General features: G+C 35.9%; 3 protein-coding genes across 4 annotated transcripts; 2 read left to right on the top strand and 1 right to left on the bottom strand.

Moving 5' to 3' along the window:
* Positions 1-801: 801 nt before the first annotated feature.
* On the bottom strand, positions 802-5411 carry LOC132639758 (uncharacterized). Its single transcript, XM_060356180.1, has 6 exons — positions 5210-5411; positions 3432-3795; positions 3231-3357; positions 2856-3143; positions 2503-2610; positions 802-1426 (listed from the first exon to the last, which is right to left on the bottom strand). The coding sequence occupies exons 1-6, from the start codon at positions 5409-5411 to the stop codon at positions 977-979; spliced, it is 1539 nt and encodes a 512-aa protein (XP_060212163.1). The 3' UTR covers positions 802-976.
* Positions 5412-8948: 3537 nt separating this feature from the next.
* LOC132642701 (uncharacterized) lies at positions 8949-9498 on the top strand. The gene is made up of 2 exons (XM_060359764.1): positions 8949-9074; positions 9145-9498. Exons 1-2 carry the CDS (start codon positions 8997-8999, stop codon positions 9391-9393), a joined length of 327 nt encoding a protein of 108 aa, XP_060215747.1. The 5' UTR covers positions 8949-8996; the 3' UTR covers positions 9394-9498.
* A 1560-nt stretch (positions 9499-11058) lies between these two features.
* LOC132641438 (protein WVD2-like 7) lies at positions 11059-16343 on the top strand. Of its 2 annotated transcripts, none has more exons than XM_060358436.1 (7): positions 11059-11214; positions 11746-11836; positions 12296-13120; positions 13220-13942; positions 14032-14093; positions 15043-15139; positions 15786-16343. In XM_060358436.1, exons 2-7 carry the CDS (start codon positions 11795-11797, stop codon positions 15828-15830), a joined length of 1794 nt encoding a protein of 597 aa, XP_060214419.1. In that variant the 5' UTR covers positions 11059-11214; positions 11746-11794; the 3' UTR covers positions 15831-16343. The 2 variants fall into 2 exon arrangements, with proteins under 2 accessions (XP_060214419.1, XP_060214420.1); XM_060358437.1 differs by lacking the exon at positions 11059-11214 and adding an exon at positions 11337-11474.
* The last annotated feature ends 516 nt before the right edge of the window (positions 16344-16859 follow it).

The raw sequence follows: 16859 nt of genomic DNA, 5'->3' as shown, positions 1-16859 counted from the left end.
ATGTGTGAGACCTTTAATTCCTGGATATTAGCAGCTAGGCATAAGTCTATAATTATCATGCTAGAAGAGATTAGGCATAAAGTAATGACTAGGCATGTTGAAATGAGAAGATTTGCTGAGACATGGATTACTGATATTTCACCTATGGCAAGGGTGATGTTGGAAGAAAACAAGAAGCTGTCTAACAAATGTAAAGTGTTGTGGAATGGGCTAGAAGGATTTGAGATCAAGGAATATGAATATAGGTTCATTGTACACTTGTGGAACAAAACATGCACTTGTAGGTTCACTACAAAAAAAACAGCGTTTAGTGACGGACATATTCCGTCGCTAATCAACATATATCTGTTGCTAAACATGTGTTGCGACGGATTAGCGACGGAATGTCGTCTGTTACGATTTTGCGCGTTGCTAACCTATTAGCGACGGAAAAATGAAATCCGTAGCAAACTTAGCGACAGAGTAGCGACGTATGAGATCCGTTCCACATTATAGCAACGGAATATTTTGTTGCTATTGTTATGAATTCCGTGACTAATTTCATATTTCATTTCGTCATTTTAGTAAATTAACGACGAAAACCATTGTCGCTAATCTGTCGCAAAATATTTGAATTATTTGTGCCTGCATTTAGCGACAATACAATGTTTGTCGCAGTCTGTAGCCTACTGTTTTCCCTCTAGCAACGACCAAAATCCGTCGCAAATCCGTCACAAATATTTTTCTTCCGATTTTTTTTTAAATACACCTGTTGAAACATACTAAATACAAATTAATAAATACCCTTAAAAATAACTGACATTCACATAAAATAATATTTATAAAAAAGATTCAAAATAGATAGCGAAATCCTAATCGTTAAGTCCAAAACACCGACAACACCAAGCTATCAACTACCAAAAGAACCCACACATCCATCAAGTATTGTTAGTGCATAATTTTGTTCTTTCCTACAAAAAGCAGATAACATAAAAAACTAATGCATGGGTGAAGGACTACGATCATCATCAGAAACTAAAGGATCAACATCGTCAACGTTAGCAGTAGTAGGAGGAGGCACTATGGGTGTCACAACTGATGGTTTGTCGATAGGAGTATTTGGATGATTTGATGGTGAAGAAAACACTCCGCGTACCTTCTCAATAAATAAAGGAAGCAAGCGATCAGTCAGTGTAGGAATCAATCGCATCACTAACTCCTCCATATTTTCTGTCGGTGCTGATTGAGAAGTTGAAGGTGCTGCTGATGCTGAAGCATTAAAGCCAGAATTGACGCAAAGATTCGGCCCATAATAACTTTGTTCTTGAGATCCAAGACCATATATTCTTCTCTTCCTTGTTCCCCCAGCAGCTTCGTAATATGCTTCACATTGATCAATATCAGACTGAGACTGTGATTTTTCCCGTAATATTTCTTGATATCTTTCCTGTAATAAGTAGTGAAATTAAAACATCAAGAATATTAACCATTCAATTTTACCAAATAAAAAGAGAAATGAATTCCAAAGATAAGGGAGCAGATATTTATCCATTTTTCATTGGAATTGAAGTCTCATGATGACCAACAAAAAAAAGTTTCATACAACTTGGATATAAATGATCTTATACACTATCTCATAGTCAAGTAACAGAACATGAAAACAAAGACAATTAGATTTCCTAAACAACAAATAGAAGGACAATTTTAGTCTATTTCCTACTGATTTAAGTCATTACTGATACTACTTTTCAGTTCTTCCTGTCTAGTAGACTGTTTATATCAAGCAAAATTAAATTGACCAACATCATCTAAGGCAGACTTATCATCTTCCGACAGCATCCAAGGCTGCTTAGGACCCTGCTTAGGACTTGCTTAAGCAATCGCAACAAAATTTATTAAGTAAATTAAATAATAAACTGGTACCTGTGGTCAAGAAATAATTAGAACGTGGATCGTAGAAGAGCGTCTCAGTATTAGAGATACATCATGTTGAAAGGAGAAAGTTGTTTAATTAAGTGCTAGCAAGCATTAGTACTGAGTTGCTTTGTCAGAAAGGTGCAAGGTTCATGAAATGGTTAAAAAGCAGGTCGAAAACATATCATGTCGAAAACAGTTGCCACAAGCTTAAGTGGAGATGCCAGATACCAGTTTACGCATTATTGGAGAAATAACATGCTGGAAATTTATAACATAGTGCCCTTAAAAAGTGATTTTACTTCAGTATAATGATCGGAAATAGTTCATGATCAACTGTCTTCTGTCCTTCGTCCATTTTTGTATTCATAATAAAACTTATGGTTGATTTGCTTATTGGTAAGTGATAAGTTAATAACCGTGGATCAATTTTTTCTTTCCCTGTCAATTCTTTGAATTAGAATGTTTGCATTCATGTTATGGTCATCTTTTTGTCTTGCTTGTTTACATTCCTCCAGGGTCCTAAGCAGCCTTGGATGCTGTCGGAAGATGATGAGTCTGCCTTAGATGAATTAAATTAATTCTGAAATTATAAAATTTTGAACTTACATGGACAGCTCGGGCACGCTCATCAACAAAAGATTCTCCATCATGATCATGTGTATGGACGTGCAAATGTACCTCACCTGGTGTTGGATCTCGACCCTTTGCAACAACCTATGCAAAAGTTACTCATTTCAGAAAATTACACCAAGAACAATAGCAGTATAACCAACAATAGACAAACCTAAATAATTCAAGAAAGACAACAACATAGTAATCAAGAAAATAGCAATATATATACCTAGGTAAACCAGAATCAAGAACTGTAAAAAAACACCTTGAAAAACCAATTTTCAAGTAGTATTTTTCAAGTAGTAAATATAAAAAATTTAAGAGTGTATGAAAAAATATATACTTACAAGTCTCTTGCGATGCTCCCCAATGCAGATAGAGCCACCTGTGTGAGTCCCGGCAGCAACTTCTTTCCCTCCACAACGATACTTTGCATTTATTTCCGACTTTTCAACACACTTAGGATCCGCCCAAAGTTGCAACCAACGTTCCCACACATTATCAGACACATAATCCGGCTTAATCCTTTTTTGTTTAATTTTGCTAATGAAATTCCTATACTTTGTTGCTGCCTTAGTATTCCAATGTTTTCTGATTACACTCTCAGGAATCGAAGAGTCCCAATGGTATGTCTTCTGAAAATAGTTTGTAAACTAATATTATTAGTATCCTAACTATAAAAGCTAATGCACTTATAAAAAGAATTATGATGAAAGTTATACCTTGAATTCCCCAAAATAAAAATCTCTAGTATCTTCTGAGACACCTTTCCAATTGATTCCATTGGGATCAAGTTGATTTTTGAAAGATGCGGATATGGTATTAGAGCATTCTTTCGAAGGTTCCAACCTGCATAAATTTGAAAATATTATTTCAAGGCCTACCACAAATTATATATATAAAAAATACAAGCATGGACTAACCCTGCAGGAGTAAGAGTAAAATGTGTAAGTGTCCGCTGCCTACGACGACTACTGGACTCTTCTTCGCTGATAGTGTTGCACTGGTTTGATGTACCCTCATCTATTGGGCTGCTCAGATCAGGTGTAATGGGAGATAATTCAGGGATGGTTGGGTTACTACCGTGATCTGATGCTTGAACCGGTGGCGTACCTAAAGTTTGAACATGGTTTATAGGATCTGGCCCACCTATCGTACCACCTTGTTGAGGACTAACTGTGGTGGGAATAGGAATGGTAGGCATGTTTGCATGACGAGCAGAATCACCCCTAAGTGAGGACTTTCCTACACGACCTTCGCTACCTCGACCTTTTCCTCGAGCGATATCTACAAAAAAAATGTGGACGTGAGGAAATTAAAGTAACCATCAGTAAAAAAAGTAACCAGTAAAATGCAAGTAGGCCGCTAGTAAAGAGGTTTTTATACAAGCTGTTTGCAAGTCTACAAATATGACTAATAATGATTTACAAAATCTGCAGCTTGTTACACAAGCAAACTTACAATTTATATTTTCTATTATGAGAGGCAGTAGTTGCTACCACATGCAGGAAACTGAAAGGTTTAAATTATGATTGCTGATGCTGCCCATCAAGATTATTTTTATTTCAGCAATTGTACAAGACAGTGAAACTTTCAAATATTTGAAACTCCTGAGAATTCTATCCCTTTCTCTTGCCAAACAGTTCCAAGAAGAGGGAGACAGACACCATTATCATCATCTTCTCAGAGAAGAACACAAAGCTCTTCGAAATTCGAATCTTCATTAACTCGAGTAAAGATGAACGATCTCATGACAGAATCGTTCTTAAGTTATGTTGAACTGAAAAAACAAGCCCATTTAGATCTTGAAACACAAAGGGACTTAGAGATGGGCCAACTTTGATCTCTTGACAATATTTCCTACTGGACTTGGAAACACAATGTCAATTTGTTTTAGTTTCTGCCTTGTCAAATGGTAATTACAATAATAGACTAATGAGAAAATCAACTATCGACTAAAGCTTTCATCACACAGTTGAACTACTAAGGCTTCTCTAAATGTCATGGTGGGGGGACGATGCACATTTATAACTATGAGTAAATATATTTTTTTCATGCAATAAAAATCTCCGAACATATCCACAAGCATTGCATCTTTACTGCTCTTCCTCTGAAGCTTAAACTATGTATTATACTCAGGATATAGACCAATCTCAGATCTCCAGTGGCATCATAACATTTTTACCAGTCATTAAATCAAAAATTCCCCATAGAAAGAAAATAGATAGTCAAGACCATAGCAATTATGTTCAAGGACACATCAAAAAGTGTCTATCTTCATTTTCAATTCAATCTGTTCAAGAGATGTGAACGCAAAATCTTTCCACTATAATATTCCTCAACATTGTCCTATGGAAATTTTAAGAGAGCTCTGTAGACAAAAATGCATTCTTCAATATGAAATTGAATAGAACAGATCAAATTTGGTTAAATTAAAGTATAAAGTACTTCTGGAAAAAATAAAATTTTGATCATACTTACCATTTCAGTTCTACACCACTGGGATTGTTTGGAGGATGCATTATGTGGCTAGTAAGTAGTAGGGATTATGGGAAAGAAAAAAATCTCAATGGAAAACCATAATGCTATGCCAAATGCCAAATTAACTAGAAAAACTACCCCTTCCCCACCCATCTTGCAGGAACACTTTTGTCACCACAGCCAAGAAGAAAGAAAAAGTCACGAGGATCAATAAACAGACCTGAGGCTTGAACCGGTGGCGTACCTAAAGTTTGAACTTGGTTTATAGGATCTGGCCCACCTATGAAATTCGTACCACCTTGTTGAGGACTAACTGTGGTGGGAATGGGAATGGTAGGCATGTTTGCACGACCAGTAGAATCACACCTAAATGAGGACTTTCCTACACGACCTCCGCTACCTCGACCTCTGCCTCGAGCCATATCTACAAAAAAATGTGGACATGAGGAAATTAAAGCAACCATCAGTAAAAAAGTAACTAGTAAAATGCAAGCAGGCTGCTAGTAAAGAGCTTTTTAAACCCATGAAACATACGAATAACTTATAGTTGGAATCAAACCCATGAAACAATGTCAAACTGGTTGTACATGGTTTGTTTATAGTATCCGAGCAATGTAAAAGTTTGTTAGGTTTCTTATGAGCTAAATTTCAGATTGGAACTGGGAATAGGTATCTAATGTGCTGAGAAATTGTAAAATAGTAGGAGTAATCATTTAGCCTTTATTTATGAGATTAATTAGGTTGAGTTTTGTTCTTGCCTTTGTATTTGGTTAGAATTGACATGAGTAGAGTGGAATGGATACTGCTATACATCTCCACAGAAAATCTAGATGTCAGCCTTTCCTCAAAATTCAGCAATTAACACTTAACTGTGTTAGTGACAAAAGTATGTTCCAAGTTTCTTAGTTCCATTCACTTCAGTAAGAATAATTTTGAGGAGTTGACGGGTATTTAGCCGTACAGTTATCTTTCCCAAAGCAGCATAGATTTCCTCAATTTTCTGGAATATGATTTACAAAATAAAGCCACAGATTCATAAGCCTTTCATCATGAGTATTCTTTCCTTCCTTGACAAGCTTAACAAAGAGGCAAGAGCATCTTAAAATAAAGTGACAAATCTAAGGAATAATTAGAACAAAGAGCACACCAATTCCTCCATCCAGAAATGTACAATAATCCATGTTAAACATTAAAACTAACAAAAATATCCACTTTAAATATAGCTACTCCTTCCCTCTTCTCGACCCAAAAAACTTACTGCTTTTTTAGCTCCAGGCACGACTTTCCAACAGAAAGAAAAAGCAGATACACACTTCAAAAACCATTTCTTTCTCTAAATTCTAAGCATACATCTAATCTTCAATTCAACATTGACCACCAAACAAAGCCTCTAGCCCTAGGGACAATTCAACAATATTTGGCTCGCTTCATTTTCTTCCCTTGATATATTCACCCAAAAAATAGGCAGATTTGAGTGTTATTTTACAATTTCCCCGAGATTTAAACCTACTTCAAAGCAAGACGTTCAGTCATTATCTTTTTCTTTAAACCCAGTTCACTAACACTGATTTCAAATCACAGAGTACAAAAAAAATCGAGTAAGAAACCCAGTTCACTAACACTGATTTCAAATCACAAAATATAAAGAATGTTGAGTTCTTCAAGATTTTTCTCGACATGCAACGAATTAAAACAAACTTTAACCACCAAATAATATTATCCTACAAGGTTTAGCACAAACAAAGGTCGAATTTCCATTTTCATCAGATTTTGGCCCAAATAGAGATTCCCAACACTTAACCTTCAAATAAATTATAAACCCAACAATTTTCAAGACACCCAACTTCGATTTTAGCCAAAACAAAATACTTAAAGACACTCTGTCCTTTAGATAATAAGCAAAAAAACACAGATTTCTTAATTTCTATTTTAGATTTAATGTCAGAAAACACAAAGAAAGAGATAAAGAAGAAAGAAACTGCCCATAAAACATAGAAAAATCAAAACATACCTTTCCTTTAGATAAAAGATGCAGCAGAAGAAGAGAAAAACACAATAGAAACCCTAGATTCACATTATTTTGATCTATGTTGTGCTCTCTCTCTCTCTCTCTCTCTCTCTCTCTCTCTCTCTCTCTCTCTCTCTATGTTAGCAATTTTGCATACTCTCTCTCTATATCTATGTTGGGTGTGTTTGAAGTGAAATGAAATAAATGTGTACCTAGGATATATCTTTTTTTTTTAACACTTAACGACGGATTTTATATTCCGTCGCTAAATAATACATTGATTTCTTTTAATGATTAATATTGCGACAAATTTTTTGGTTGCTGCAAATATATATTTTTTTCGAGAAAAATTAAAAGGCCTAGCGACGGATTTTTCGTTGCTGAATCCGTCGCTAAATAAAAATAAAATTCGTCGCGCCTCTTTTGTTGCTAAATCTGTAGTGAAATTTAAGGCGCCAAAATTTCGCGCTAATCATTAGTGACGAAACTAAGTTTTCGTTGTTAATCCGTCACTATATAATGAGATAAAATTTTAGTTGCTTTTCTCGTGACAAAATGAGCAATCCGTAGCTAATCCGTCGTTAATTAGCGACAGAATATGGTCTGTCGCTAATATTCCGTCACTAAACGCTGGTTTTTTTAGTAGTGGCTGTGGCAGTTAAGAGGAATCACCTGCCAACATGCAATATATGCATTCTACCATCTAGGGGATGAACCATATAATCATGTGGAACATTGGTATAGAAAGGAGACATTTACGAAGGCATATTCATACTTTCTTGACCCACTGCCCAACATGAAGATGTGGCCTAAGACTAATAACATGAAGATTGAACCTCCAGCACCAAAAGTAATGCCTGGCAGACCAAAGAAAGGATAAAGATGAACCAAGAAAGAAGTATGGCAAGCTGTCCAAGAAAGGTGTGCAGATGACATGTTCAACATGTCACCAACTAGGCCATAACAAAAGTCTTGTCCAGTAACAAAGGTATGCGTTTGTTTGTTGATTTATTTTAGTTTTAACACCTTATTATTAAGAACTGCTCCTAACATTTGATTTTACTTCTAGGGTGGAAGTGGTAAAGGAAGTGGTCAATCAAGCTCTACACAGAAAAGGCCTAGAGGAAGTGGTGAATCAGTTGGGTTGAAAAGGGGTAGAGGAAGTGGTCAATCAAGTTCTGCACAGAAAAGGCCTAAAAATGCAGGCCTTAGATGCTACATAAACCCAACAACTGGAAAAACTGTCATTAATGTAAGGATTCAATGTTTACAATCTAGCATTTACCACTTTGTTAAGTTAATCTAATTTATTTTGTGTCAATTGCAGCCTGGTAGTTCAAGTGAGAGAGTTGTGAGGCATGAGACTATGAGGGACACCAGTGCAGCCAATATTGATCTTGGATTTAAACCTCCTGGTCTGAAGTTCAAAGGTAAAAGTGCTGTCACAACCATACAGCTACAGCAGCAGTCTAGAAACAGGAGAAATATAACCACCAATAAGCCTTCTACCCAACCAGAAGCAAAGAAGCAGCCAATTTAGAAATTCTGAATGTCTGTTCAAACAATTTAGTTCTGAATGTATTGTGAAACAATTTGGCAGTTTTAGTCAAGTATTTTTATGTGTTTTATGTCCTTTGCATGAAACTGTTATTTTGCATGTAACTGTTATTTTGATGGCTAGCCGATTTTGATTAGTAACAATTTGGCAATTGTAGCCTAGTACTTCTATTAAATGTAACTATTTTTTTGATTAGTTAAATGGTAGTTGGATGGGGGTTGAATGAATTAATTGAATGGTTGAATGAAGAGTAATTGAATGGTTGAATGAATTAGTTGGAGTAATTGAATGGTTGAATGGTTGAATTTATTAAATAGATGCGAATGAATTAAATATAGTGTTTGGTTGGTTGTATTATCCCTATATAAATTACCTCCATAGTCTTCCATTTTACTATCCAACAAGCTCACAAACGAATTCACTCATAGTCTCTCAAACAAAATGCCACATATCCAGCATTACACTATTGCTTGGTTTGAGAAAACATTGACCAAATCCTATATACAAAACGATGATTTCGTAAGTCCTATTTTTTAGTTTTTGTTTACCATTGTTTTGTTATTGTTTTTAATACTACTTGTTTGTGTAGATTCTTCCAACTATGGATGTTCTTCCACAAGTTGACAAAGAAGCCGTTGTTTTATACGACAAAGGCGCTTTCAAAATGAAATACAAGATCGGTCGAAAGGCGCGCCTTAACAATGGATGGAAAAAGTTTGTTGATGCAAAAGGCCTAAGGGAAGGGGATGAGTTGCGTTTTCAAGTTTGTGATCTAGAGGATCGCCTCTACTTCATTGTTACTAAAGTGGAGGAGCCGGAGATCATAGATGTTGATTAGGTCGTCTCTTTCTATTTATGAAAAATGAAGTTTGGTTTGGTTTGATTTGTTTTGTTTTGTTTTGTTTTCGTTTACTTAATGATGTATGGTTTTGATTTATGTTAGTATCCAAATATATATTCATTCGATTCATAAAAGTGTGGCCATATACAATTACACAAAATCACAAAATTTGGCCAACTTTGTGAGATTAACCTATCCCTTTGTGAGTCCCTAAAACAGTCCCTTTGTGAAGCTAACTTTGTGAGTCCCTAAAATAGTCCCTTAAACTGTCCATAAAACTATCCCTAAAACATCAAAATGCACTACAATTTAACCTACTATAATTACTAAAACTAAACATCATCGAGTACAATTCCAAAACTGGAACCAAATTGCAAACAACAACACTACACCAAACACTAACTTCTTTCTAGTTCGTCTTGCACGAGCCTTTCTTCCTCAAAAGCTTTAACCCTCTTCAACAACTCATAAATGACTTTATTTGCTTGCTCGGGATGCCTTGGTTCGTACCAATTGAAGTAATTACATCCACCTCTAGCCTTCAAAGAATAAAAAGAAAAAGCTTTATGAATCAATTACGAGGAAGAATTAAGTAATGAAATAGCCCATAACAAGTATACACTTACCTCATCAATTGGGCACGAAAAAAATCTCCTTCCGGAATTATTTGGACTCCATGAAATTTTCAATTCACAAATACGCCCACATCGGCAAAACTCGATTCTTGAAGTGTTAGCCATTGTTAAAGCAAGAGTAAAAGCAAACAAGAGAGATAAATTAGAAAAAATTTAATGAAACAACAATTAGTTTGACTGAAAATTAAAAAAATTTGGAGCAGCAATGGTGTTGGAGTATTTAGGTTTAATATTATGAATTGGGGAAGAAGAGGATATATTTAAAAGTGGGTGGGGCAAATATTACCATTGCTGGGTCCATGTGGCCGTTACTTTTTGTCCAGCTCGGCATGTTAAGAGCTTCACGCATGAAAAATTCGTCAACTGCACGCGTTGTGACAAGCTGGACCGACGGGTCAAAGTGGCACAATAAAGACTGTCTTGAAGGGTTCATACGGTACGCGGCTCGGTTGAGGGGTCCAAGTGGAAAATATGGACAAGTTTGAGGGTCTATCTATGACTTTGGCCAAAAATAAATACAACTCTAAGCCATAAAGAGTTATTACATCACTTTATCTATGTCTAACTTTATATTATATATAGATTAAGAGCCTGTTTGGATGGGCTTAAAAAAAGCAGTTTATAAGCTGGAAACATCTTATAAGCCAAAAAAAAATAAGTTAGTATAGTCCAACTTTTTTTTTTTTTGGCTTATAAACTGTTTTCAGCTTATAAACTGCTTTAGATAAGTTAAGCCAAACAAATTCAATTAATTTTTTGGGCTTATTTTAAGCACAAAATGACTTTAAGCTGACTAGTCAAATACTCAAAAAAGCTGAAAACAGCTTATAGGCAACTTATAAGTCAATCCAAAGGGGCTCTAAACTAAAAAATAGATCTTGAAAAGAACTTGTCCAACTAAAACACTTCTCTAAAACATTGTTCAACGAGTCATGTAACTGTACTAAATAGCAAGACCCCACATGTCTACATACACCTCTATTATTGAAATTGATGATCTTTCAAGATCCCATTATAACATCTCACTCTTAACATCTTTTGTACTCTCTCACTGTTTTCTATCAGTGGGCCTTAATTACTACACTCGTTATCTTCTTCTTCACTTCTCTTCCTTATGCCTAATCTGATCAATATCTTATTTTCCTGTCTTTTTCCAACCCCTTTGAATTTATAAGTCTTTTTGGTAAGCCCCCCCCCCCCCCCCTTTTTTTTCCATATTTATTTTTCTACTTTATTATTATTGTTAGATTTGTCATGATGTTATTACAAATCTTTTTCAAGATTTCACTACCAACCCAATAAAGTATTTGCCATGATGTATCAATCTTTACTCACTTTTGGTCTTTTTTTCTTGGCAAAGATTGCAACTTTACAAACTCTTTTTGTGTCTCCAGAAAGAGTGTCTTGCAGTAAAAAGATGATACATACTTTTTGTACCTTCTTGTGAGAATTTTTATGCAACTTTTAGTTAGTGTTTTTTTTTTTTGTTTCATTTGTATATTTGTCAATCTTGATGATTAAAGTTAAGATCTTTAGCAGTTTCTTGGAGATCCATAAGCTGACAAATTTTATTTTTTAAAATAAAATAAAAAATAACTGTAAATAAGCTGTATGGATAATGCATAAATACAGCGAAGTGTATGGCTTGTGACTGGTAATATCTTACTTCATTTTCTTCAATTTGCTTATTGTCACTGCCCTTTGCTTGTGTCAGGCCATGATTATGTATGTTGTGTGAAATCTTGTGGTAGCTTTGTGGATTGATGGGTGAATCTATTGTGGAAACTCCTGCTGTCAAGCACAAGGTACAATTTTTGTGTTCTTGGATCAGTTAGAAGTGGCCCATTTATATTATAATTGCATCAAATTATGTTTCTTTGAGCATGTTTATGTTTGTTTCAATCATCCTCATTCTTGGAAACTTAGATCTTCTTTTAAGGGTGTGTTTGGTACAAGGGAAAATGTTTTCTTGGAAAATAAGTGATTTTCATACTTTGTATAATCTAGGCATACACTATGAGAGTTTGAGGTGGGGGTAGAGTTTGTTGAAGGGTGGGGAGGAGATAATCAATGTGGGATGTTACTTGTGTAACCTGTTTCCCGTACGTCTATTGGAGAAGCCATCTTCCTCATTTCCAAATAACTTTTTTTTCTAGAGAAAATATTTCCCTCCATGCCAAACACACCCTAAGTCCTAGAGAGTTTTCATTGCGATTCTTGTTAGAGTTTATTGATAAAGTGTTAGATTTGGTTTTAACGAACAGATGGGTGACTCGGTTGTGTCTCGTCCTACACTTGAAGTGTCAGTTTCTTTTGGAAGGTTTGACAATGATGCACTTGCTTGGGAGAAATGGTCATCTTTCTCCCCTAATAAGTATCTGGAAGAAGTTGAAAAGTGTTCAACACCTGGATCAGTAGCTCAGAAGAAGGCCTATTTCGAAGCACACTACAAGAAGATTGCTGCTAAGAAGCTGGAACAATTAGAGGAAGAAACACACGCAGTAGAACAGAAAGTGGAAGAAGTAGCTGAGCCCAAATCTCGAGATGAGACTGAAAACATTCAGGTTGATAGTGATGCAGTTGATGAGCCAAACGAGGATATTGCTGTTGATGTGGAGTGTGATAACTTATTGGTTACCGAAGCTAAGGAACTAACTATATCGGGGATTGATGAGTCAAAGGAGGATATTTCTGTTGATATAGAGTGTGTTAGTTCATTGGTTAATGAAGCTAAGGAAGGAACTACTTCGGGAATTGATGATTCAAAGGAGGATTCTGTTGATATAGAGTGTGTTAGTAATTCATTGGTTACTGAAGCTAAGGAAGGAACTATAGCGGGAATCGATGAGTCAAAGGAGGATATTTCTGTTGATGTGGAGTGTGACAACTTGTCGGTTAGTAAACTTAAGGAAGAAACTATTCTGGGAACATGCGATCTTGCAAAACTTCATAAGGTTGAAGACCTGAATCCTGAAAAAGGATGTCAAGATAGTGTAGTAGAGACTCCACCAGCGGATACCGAAGTACAAAAATCCTCTATTAAGAAAAGCAAGACCTCTAATGCAAATGTAAAAAATGTGCCTCGAAAGGTGGTATCCCGGAACTTTTCTGGCTATTGGTTCTTTTGCTCCTTTGTTTCTGTTTTCTCTTGCCTGTTATTTATGGAAGTGTTTCTTGTTCATGTTCAGGTACACCCCGCGGAACATCGGGTATCCGCTGGAACAAAGAACAAACTGACATCACCTGTGGCAAAATCCTCAAGAATTTCCACTCCGACATCTAAGCAAGTGTCAACTTCTAAGGTCATTACTCCATCTCAACCATCAGCAAAGAAGGTGAACGGGGTGTCAACTCAAAGAAGTAATAATACTCCTTTGGCACAACGCAAGAAAGTAGTTCCTGGATCACTTGTGTCGCCTTTTCAATCCTCGAACGAAAAGTTGAACGGTGCAACACCTTCTCAATGCTCGAACAAAAAGTTGTATGGTGTAACGCCTTCTCAATCCTCAAACAAAAAGTTGAACGGTGCAACACCTTCTCAATCCTCGAACAAAAAGTTGAACGGTGCAACGCCTTCTCAATCCTCAAACAAAAAGTTGAATGGTGCAATGCCTTCTCAATCCTCAAACAAGAAGTTGAACGGTGCAACATTGCGGAGGAGCATAAATTCTCCAGTGCTAGAGAACAAGAGAGTAGCTCCTAAATCATTACACATGTCTCTTAGTTTGAGTTCCCAAAATTCTACAGCTTCGACTAATACAATGACAGCTTCAACTAATACAATGAGAAAATCTGTGTTCATGGAGAAGATGGGGGACAAGGATATTGTCAAACGAGCATTTAGGGCATTTCAGAACAGTTTTAGCCAAGGAAGATCTGCTGGAGATATGACATGTGGTGGACAAGAGCAGGTTCATCATTCAGACATATTTGTTTCTCAATGAGTTCTTCTGCCTTAATGTTTCACTACATGGCTGCTGGTTTCTATTTGTTTGGTTAGGTGTTGTCAAAGGGATCCGAGCAAAAGCTTTCAACTTCTCTGGCTCAGAAGGAGAGTGAGAGGTAATAATTTAAATGATTGTTTCAACTAGCTTGTATTAGGCAACACATACTATTTTCTTTTGAGCAGTTGCCTACAACTTGTTTAGCTTGATAATTCTATGTATTTGAGTCTCATAATGAAACAGGAGCACGAAGTATTATTCTTGTGCATTTTAACCAAGTTGCCTCAGAATTTTTCTTAGGTATTTTACATATATATATCAGGCACCAATCTTGTCTTAAAAGTTTGTTTAGCACTTCTCTTTTGGGAGGAGTCCTGGGGGAGGGACACATTTATAATGGTTAGGTTTTCCTGTGCCAAATGAACAATGAGGAAGACTTGTCACAAAAGCTATGTAGGAGGAAATATGTTAGTGTTTGCATTACATACCATCTCCTCTCCCCCCCCCCCCCCCCCCCACACACACACGTGTATGTTGTATTTTTTCTTTCATCTGTGCCTTTCTTCACTAAAACTTACACCTGAATTGCAGTTTTGCATTTAAAAGCCCCAACAGCCACTTGTCGGGTTTTCGCCTCCGATAACATTGCTAAGGACTAAAATCTCCATTTGGAAAGATGTAGTTGGTCTCCCCCCCCCCCCCCCCCCCCCCCCAAAACTGTTGACATAGGTGGACTTTCTGCACAAAAGACATCTTTGAATTTCTTATTTCGTACAGATGATATGTGTACCTTGACAAGATCAGTGTTCTGTAAGCCTGTATTACTTACGGAATTTAGATCTCAAACATGCAAATAACTTTTTGCTTCAATAATAGATTAAGGAAGACACCAGATAAGGTAATCACTCTAAAAGTCCAATCAGGGACTCATTCAACCTCTTCATCATCAGTTAAACACATACATTCTCATAGTTATGCTGGCCTCACACATATCCAATCATACTAATCAGTTTTGGAGTTGCAATTCATTTGCATTTGTTGAGAAGTTTAACTTTCATTTTAAGCAGGGCACCTAAAGATGCTGGCGTGGAGAAGAGAAAAATGAATTCTATCAGAGCTTCTACTGGCTCGAGAATTGATAGATCAGCTGATAAATGGAAGGAGGTATTACAAAATCTGGCCTTCACGTACTTAGTTCTAATTTCTCTAATCTAATTTATTTCACCTGCTTTGCACTTCTATCTCTCGTCTCAATTTTACTTTACCCTTTTCCCTCAAAACATTAAAGTTCTACGTCTCAAGTACTCAAAGAGATATCACGACAGTGTTTGTTCATATTGTAGAATAAATTTATCCTTGGTGTGATTTCTCTGGAACAAACTAGTTGTTTTCTCTTACTTTCAGTATTATAATGTCAAATCATCTTTCTTATGGTTTCCATCAGTGAAGTTTTTCCTATAACGTGACTAGTGAAATGGAATTACTTTCAGTATTGAAATGATTTAAGAATCCGGTTTTCATATCAATTTGGTCTCACATATGACATGCAAACTAGTAAAGTTTTCCTACAAGTTTGAATGGAATCTGCATGCTAGTAAAATCATTTTTGTTGTCCAAATGATATCAGAAAGCCAATTAGAATTGTTTGACAAATTTCACCTCCAGTGCTATTTGTTTGGGAGCTTGCATGAACAAGTCTCCCAAACATGATGTGTAAAGACTCACAATTACCCTTTGAGTTGGAGAGTGCTTGACCCTCACTATTCGAACTTGTTTAATTCTTAATTTCGTTGAGCTTTCCAATATGCAGGAGATTACCAAAGCGAAAATCAAACGATCTGGTTCAAATAGGTGAAATCTGAAAGTAGACATCTCCAATCGGGTGAAAACATGAACTTCAGCATCAGCATGGTGGTATTTTGTTGAGGAAATGCACCAGTGAATCAGTCGTGCACGCAAGATTTTGAAACTGCTTTTTGAAGAGCTTACTTCTTAGGCAAGAAGAGCAAGTCATGACTTGAAACTGATAGATCAGCCCCTTATTCTCGTGTCAATCTGGTCTATTAACACTAAGCAGGACTGCTGAAACTATCCTGTTGTTCTCTTTGACCATTAAACTCCTGTCTAGTCAAGTCGTTTAGGTTTTTTTCTCTTATATTATATAGCATTAGATCTTGTCTCCCTTGTGTGTAAAAATATATAAGCAGAAAGTGATCTCCATGGTTGTAGGTTCTATTCTAGTTATCAAAAGTTATTGTATGATAGGGTGAAATATGATTCATATCCAACGTTAATTTTATTTTATATGTTATCAAAGTAGTGTATACATTTGGACTCGATGCTTTGGTTATGTGAGCTATCTTGAAAATATCGCACCTCATTTTCATTTGGGTTTATGCCAAGTGTTTAATTTTACATGGTTTTGTTCAAGAAAATGGTTGGAATATTGGTTAAACAACAATATACCTGTCTAATCTCACAAATGAGTACTGTAATCTCACAAGTGGGGATTGGGGGTGGTGTGTACCCTTGCTCAAGTAAAGCATGTTTGTAAAAGAAATGTTAAAAATAATAGAGAAAAGATAGGTGGAAATTTTGGCTGATCTGTGAAATGTCCCTTTTTTCAGGTTGTTATTTAGATTTTATCCCTATTTTAAAAGTTGTGCAAATCTAGTCCTTGTGAAATTATCCTTCAGATTCGAAGTATAAGTTTTGCTTATATATTCCTCAACCTACAAAATGGTAGATTGTTGTGTAATGTTTGAATAACTTGCAAAATTTTAGATGGTAAACGTTTTATCATAAGATTTTCAATTTGTTTAAAAGAAATTTGATCATGATCTAAAAGTTTACTAGGTTTGCAAGAAAAATAAAAGGAGGACTT

This window comes from Lycium barbarum, chromosome 5 (assembly GCF_019175385.1).
Source record: "Lycium barbarum isolate Lr01 chromosome 5, ASM1917538v2, whole genome shotgun sequence".
Lineage (NCBI taxonomy): Eukaryota > Viridiplantae > Streptophyta > Magnoliopsida > Solanales > Solanaceae > Lycium > Lycium barbarum.
Note: the sequence above shows the minus strand (reverse complement) of the source record. Positions and strands in the feature narration are given on the sequence as shown.

What these genes read in the sequence shown, in the direction of transcription:
- LOC132639758 (XM_060356180.1), bottom strand. Translation starts at nt 5,411, where the DNA reads ATGGCTCGAGGCAGAGGTCGAGGTAGCGGAGGTCGTGTAGGAAAGTCC. An exon ending in TTTATTTTGGGGAATTCAAG is followed by an intron (nt 3,144 to 3,230) that starts GTATAACTTTCA and finishes AACTATTTTCAG; the next exon opens with AAGACATACCATTGGGACTC. An exon ending in GGGAGCATCGCAAGAGACTT is followed by an intron (nt 2,611 to 2,855) that starts GTAAGTATATAT and finishes ACTTTTGCATAG; the next exon opens with GTTGTTGCAAAGGGTCGAGA.
- LOC132642701 (XM_060359764.1), top strand. Translation starts at nt 8,997, where the DNA reads ATGCCACATATCCAGCATTACACTATTGCTTGGTTTGAGAAAACATTG. An exon ending in ATATACAAAACGATGATTTC is followed by an intron (nt 9,075 to 9,144) that starts GTAAGTCCTATT and finishes TTGTTTGTGTAG; the next exon opens with ATTCTTCCAACTATGGATGT.
- LOC132641438 (XM_060358436.1), top strand. Translation starts at nt 11,795, where the DNA reads ATGGGTGAATCTATTGTGGAAACTCCTGCTGTCAAGCACAAG. An exon ending in TAAAAAATGTGCCTCGAAAG is followed by an intron (nt 13,121 to 13,219) that starts GTGGTATCCCGG and finishes GTTCATGTTCAG; the next exon opens with GTACACCCCGCGGAACATCG. An exon ending in CAGCTGATAAATGGAAGGAG is followed by an intron (nt 15,140 to 15,785) that starts GTATTACAAAAT and finishes TCCAATATGCAG; the next exon opens with GAGATTACCAAAGCGAAAAT.